General features: G+C 42.1%; 1 protein-coding gene across 1 annotated transcript; it reads right to left on the bottom strand.

Moving 5' to 3' along the window:
• Positions 1–1,221: 1,221 nt before the first annotated feature.
• On the bottom strand, positions 1,222–4,985 carry LOC110506225 (fibroblast growth factor 3-like). The gene is made up of 3 exons (XM_021585633.3): positions 4,157–4,985; positions 2,634–2,737; positions 1,222–1,731 (listed from the first exon to the last, which is right to left on the bottom strand). The coding sequence occupies exons 1-3, from the start codon at positions 4,431–4,433 to the stop codon at positions 1,345–1,347; spliced, it is 768 nt and encodes a 255-aa protein (XP_021441308.2). The 5' UTR covers positions 4,434–4,985; the 3' UTR covers positions 1,222–1,344.
• Positions 4,986–6,375: the final 1,390 nt, after the last annotated feature.

Below are 6,375 nucleotides of genomic sequence, written 5' to 3'. Positions count from 1 at the left end.
AATGATGGAGCATACCACCTCCTTGGCATCTGTAAGCACTTGAATGATGGAGCATACCACCTCCTTGGCATCTGTAAGCACTTGAATGATGGAGCATACCACCTACTTGGTCTCTGTAAGCACTTGAATGATGGAGCATACCACCTACTTGGTCTCTGTAAGCACTTGAATGATGGAGCATACCACCTCCTTGGTCATTGTAAGCACTTGAATGATGGCGCATACCACCTACTTGGTCTCTGTAAGCACTTGAATGATGGCGCATACTACCTACTTGGTCTCTGTAAGCACTTGAATGATGGAGCATACCAACTACTTGGTCATTGTAAGCACTTGAATGATGGCGCATACCACCTACTTGGTCTCTGTAAGCACTTGAATGATGAAGCATACTACCTACTTGGTCTCTGTAAGCACTTGAATGATGGAGCATACCACCTACTTGGTCTCTGTAAGCACTTGAATGATGGAGCATACCACCTACTTGGTCTCTGTAAGCACTTGAATGATGGAGCATACCACCTACTTGGTCTCTGTAAGCACTTGAATGATGGTGCATACCACCTCCTTGGCATCTGTAAGCACTTGAATGATGGAGCATACCACCTCCTTGGCATCTGTAAGCACTTGAATGATGTCCAGTTCTTACTTGAACTTAAAGCTGCTGATAAATGAAACGGATATGAAAAATAACTGTACACATATATACATGCATTTTGCACACAATGTATATAGACTCTTTCTTTTTTTTCCTACTGTGTTATTGACTTGTTAATTGTTTACTCCATGTGTAACACTGCTATGCTTTATCTTGGCCAGGTCGCAGTTGCAAATGAGAACATGTTCTCAACTAGCTTACCTGGTTAAATAAAGGGGAAATATTTTTTTTTATTTTTAAAATGATTATCTTTAAAAAGTTCCACAAGAACACAAAAATAACTTGTCTTCTTCCAGGTAATACGGCAGTAAGAAGGTATCCAGCTGTGTTGACTTTAGTCACATTCACACGTGTATGTACAAAACAAACACTAAACCTATCATCCTTTCATACTTGTGTAGTGGTAGATCTAACTTTAGATGTATGTGCCTGACTCGAAGTCCCAGGCAAATCTTGTGTTGGTATTGCAATAGTTGTGGGGGATGGTTCGAGTTGTCAAGCAAGGATTATGGCGGGAGCTTGTACAATGAAGTATAGCTTGCTGCCACTGACTGATCCAAGTGAAATTTTCTCCTTCTAAAAACAGATATTTCAGTAAGTCCGTTTTTGGTCATTTTCATGTGCCGCGAACTGGTGCTCCTCAGCGGAGAAATAGGGCCTACTGCTCAGGCAGTGGCGAGTGTCAGTCAGTCACCAGGCCTCTTGGTTCTGCCCTTTCTGCCACGGGCCCGGTGTCTCCGTCTCCGGTGCTCAGCCCGGCCCATAGTGGGACTCTGCTGTCCAGCTGGAGGCCTCTGGCTGTCACGGAGCTTTCGCACCATCTCATGGTCCTTATTGCCTAGCACTCGAGGCAGGAAAAGGGAGGCTTTGTCAGTGCTGCGTGTCTTAAAGCCCCTCCTTGGCCGGCCTTTACCATTGATGGACACATACCACTGCCTCTTGGCACTGGCTCGTCGTTTGCCACTGCCACCCACTGCAGGGGGCTGCAGGGTGGAGTGGTGTCGTGAAGCATATGTGTTGTAGCCCAGCTCATGAATCCGCTCCAGGAACTCACACTCCTGGTTGAACACATCCTGAAAGATAACGCAATGTCAATCAACCTTTCATCATTGTCAATCAGTCCTTTCATTAATCATTTCATTAATGACATTGGACCAATTCACAAATAGACGTGAATCTATGAGATCACAATTTCACATGAAAGCTATTCAAATAGGCCTCCTTGATTCACTGACATCTAAATCCACACACACACACACACACACACACACACACACACACACACACACACACACACACACACCTTTGCTTTGCTATCCTTGTGAGGAACAAACAATTTATTCCCATTCAAAATAATATTTTCCCTAACCCCTAACCCTAATTCTAACCCAAACCCCTAAACCTAAAATAGCATTTTTCCTTGTGGGGACCAGCAAAATGTGAGGACTTCTGGGCCCCACAAAGATAGTAAAACCAAACACAGGCACCCACACAAACACATTCCATTTGATTGATCATAATGCCTTGCATTGATGATAGGTTGCTTCAAACTCTTGAGAACTAGAGCAGTGACCAATTAGTTGGAGCAGTCGCACAAGCCTCATATAAGATATGTTGTTTAGGGAAATCCCTCTAGTTTGGTGCAGTTTTACGCAAGATAAACAGCCCAATGGATAGATGGAATTTATTTTTATTTTTTTATTTTACCTTTATTTAACCAGGCAAGTCAGTTAAGAACAAATTCTTATTTTCAATGACGGCCTGGGAACAGTGGGTTAACTGCCTGTTCAGGGGCAGAACGACAGATTTGTACCTTGTCAGCTCGGGGGTTTGAACTCACAACCTTCCGGTTACTAGTCCAACGCTCTAACCACTAGGCTACCCTGCCGCCCTGCCGCGAATCAAATAGCGCTCCTTGTTACCCGAATCCTCTTAATGAATATCTAGGTATCTTGGCAAATGTGACAACACTTACCGAGGCGTATAGACGTCCTTTATCATTCATGGCCAGATACCTCCCGGAAAATATCCCCTTTATCGCTACCACTCCAACATCCACTGCTGTGATCTCCATGATGCCTGAGAAGACGAGACCAAATGTTATGCATTAAAACATTCTGAATAACATTTGCATTGAGGCTATAGTAGACTATAGGAGTAGTAGTAGTAGTACTGTCCTTCATGACGCTATGATTTGGATGACGTGTAGAGGCTTCTGCGTTCTCGGGCTCCATTACGCACAGAAACACTTTGGGCTATATCATGATAATAAACGTTATGCGTTTTGGTTAAGTGTCGGGTGTAGAAACACAATGTATATGAAATGTTTATAAAAAAAAATAGCTTGACTGCGTATCTTTTCTTTTTTGGGGGGTTGTAATGTCATCATAAAAGTCAATTTTCTCACAAATAACTTTGATAAATTAATAAATAAAGATCTAATTGGATGTTTAGAAGTTGTAAGATTAAAAAATATTACATTTGGGTTTATTTGCTCTATCGTCACCCATTGATTAGTCTATGTAGGGTATTCAGTGGTTTCGGATAATCGTCATTGATTGGATAAATACATCCGCTACGACCCAGCTTTTGTGTCTCTCATTGTCTGTTAATTATGATGTTCATATGTAAATAGGCCTCAATTTAGTGTTTGGGTTTGGCTAATGGGCGCTCTATTGCCTGATAAGTGACTATGTCTAAGTGATTAAATACAACAGTTAATAAGTGTCCTCTGGTCACGTTTTCAAAGATATACAAACATTATTTACACTGCCCAAGTCAAATATGCAAGAGGAAACCATTCAGTATACCAATTATCCGTAATTGTGACCCTGATGAAGTAGCCTGGGGGGCAGTTTATGTGTGGAACAGTGAGAAGTGATCAGTTTGGTATATATTGCATCACATGTATGACAGCTTACCTACCGGTGTTGTCATCTATATGATCTACTACACCCCATAGGCGAATACTGTTTAATAAAGAGCATGCCTGACCTAATGCAGCTATGAATGGAAATATAGTCCAAATCGCATGGAATGATACTTCCAGCGCCACACAATTAAAACATAAATTATTCAATTCAACAGATATTTCCGTTTTAATTACGTTTTTCAAATGCTTATGAAACAAACAGTGTTCTTTAACCACATGAACTCTTCAATATAAAACAAAATATATACGCTCTTAGAAAAAAAGGTTCTGGATAGAAACAAGAAGGGTTATATTGCGTGCGTCATATATTATGGCACCCCTAAAGGTTCTATATAGAACCCTTTTAACGCCGGAGGTTCTTCACTCAACCAAAATTGGTTCGATATAGAAGCCTTGGATTTCATAGGGTTCTATATGGAACCAATTTCGGTTCTTGGAAGAACCTTAAGGGGTGCCATATGTAAAGCAAGCATATAACCATGTTTGGTTCTACCCATAACCTTTTTTTTCTACGCGTAGGCTACACATATAAAGGAAATACAAAATGTGTTATAGCCTATACTTACTAAATTGGTTGTTTTCCTCAAGAGAACCGTCTATTTTCCCGCTTGGGTGTATTTGCAAATGATATTTAGTTGCACAGTAAAGTTTTCTGCATCTTGGTGCTCCTCCGAGGTGCTCGTAGACTCCACCGCGTCCCCCAGCATCTCTCCGCTGCCTTGGGTCACACGCCTGGCCCCTGGCACAAGGCGTCCCTGAAGTCCTAGCAAGCCTCGGAGACAGATAATCCTGCTTGCTTTGGTCCAAGAAACTCAGCAACAACAGGAACTGAATTATAACCATTGTGGCATGGCTGTATATCGTAAGATTCTGACAAGAATGGATAGAAATGGCCTCCGGGGTCCCATTAAAGAGTTGGCGTATGCCTTTGCCGTAGTGGTGGCAAAACGTAATGATCCTGCCCACGAAACATTGGCACGCAGATGTGTTCCTCTGCAGTCTCTTTATCTGAAGTGATCTGGTGAAGCCGTGGTCGATTAGGGCCGGTGCGTTGACAACAGTGTGGTCTCGTCCTGGAGGTTATCGTCTCCTTTGCTCTCCCTACAGTGGACTGTAAAAAGTTCTGGATCCTACAAGGAGCCTATCGTGAGATTTCGCTGATCGACAGCGTGCACAGATCTAAAAGAACCTTCCAGTGACAATAGCCTGAACTCCGACCAATTGATACAAAGGAAAGGGGGAGGCAAGGTATCAGCCTTGCGTGAATCAAGAGAGTGCAGCGTGGATAAAATTACACAGCATTACACACAGTGGCTTATTGCGGAAAACCGCATCACAAAGAGCGAGCCATCTGATGGCAGTTTCCCTCTGAACTCCTCTTTTGAAATACCCCAAAGACCAAACGATGCACTGTGGTTTAAGACATGCGCGCCTATCCAAGTGCCCTATCAATTCAGTTTAACAGGTGAAGGTAGGAGTCTTAAACAAAACAAAACGTTTGGTTCGTGGCTCAAAGATAGGGTTATTGGAAACATCTGCAAACTTTTATATAATTGAAATTATCCTAACCAAGCACTTTGATCAGATAATCTAACCAGCCTAACATATATGAGGTGTTTCCACTATCACACTCTCAAATAGTTGAAATGTATTTATTTAAATATTAATTTCAGTCATTTTTAGGGTGGTCCAAATATCTCAAGTGACTGTCCTACCAATGTATTAACGCTAGCAGGTGTCATTAAAGATTACGAAATCAATATATTATTATAAGCTTTAGTATTTTATAATTTTCCCGAATCTTTCTTTTGTTGAGATCGTTTCACAACGGAAACTTCAAGCAATGTGCCTCTGATAGAGAGCATCGCCTATCTCCAATAAGGCATGAAACGCATGGGGACGGATCGTGGCAAGCCACATAATAACTTTAGGGATTCTTCCTTTTGTCACAGACGGGTATCCTCAGAACTTCATATCATTGCCATCCCGGAGAGCAAACCGTTAAATTCACTACTGACCTAAAACTATCGACTTGTTTTTCTATAATCAAAAGATGAAACGTTTATTCGCCATGATACATTTCCAGCATATTTGAACAAGCAGAGAAGCACCATTATTGGCATTAAGCCAATGTTTGAGTCCCCAGTGCAGTCCACAATTTTATAGTCTCCTCCTGCACAATATGTGCATTCATTCCTCTGTCTGAGATTGTGAAGTCCTAGGCTATTCTATTCCTAATATTAAGGCGCAGGCTATGTTGCAGCCGGTGGGCGGAAGAGTAACACGGAAATGACTACTGCCTAAATTGCTTCCATCTTGGTCGCATTATGACCATTCTCGTAATTAGCACCATCTACACATCTCTCTGCCCTTTGGCGCTACTCCAGAGAATGCGACGAAGGCCATCGTTCAAAACTCCCTAAGGAGTGAACTGTTCATTTGTCTTCCCTTTCCCATACGTACTGTGGTGCCTCTGTCTGTCAAATATAAGAGGTTTACTTGAATCAATAGAAAGGTGGCCATATAACATACTCAGCATTGCGCATCGTAGACGCCTGCGAGTCAGACAACATACCAAAACATCAGCCAACCAATGTATGTCATACGTTGTGCTGGTGACCATTTCTGAGAGACTGTCTTGATGTGGCTTGATTCTGACAGACGGTGGGTTGCTTGGCACTTAAGATGTGGTCTGCTGTTTCTTTCAGCAAGTATTTTAATGATGGCCTATAGCAGCCCACAAAGCATCTCAGTAGTAATCAGTATGAACAGTCTGATTTGCGCG

The sequence above is a fragment of the Oncorhynchus mykiss genome, chromosome 26, assembly GCF_057628025.1.
Source record: "Oncorhynchus mykiss isolate SJ-2025 chromosome 26, ASM5762802v1, whole genome shotgun sequence".
NCBI lineage: Eukaryota > Metazoa > Chordata > Actinopteri > Salmoniformes > Salmonidae > Oncorhynchus > Oncorhynchus mykiss.
The sequence above is the reverse complement of the archived record's forward strand: the minus strand, read 5'-3'. Positions and strand labels throughout refer to the sequence as shown.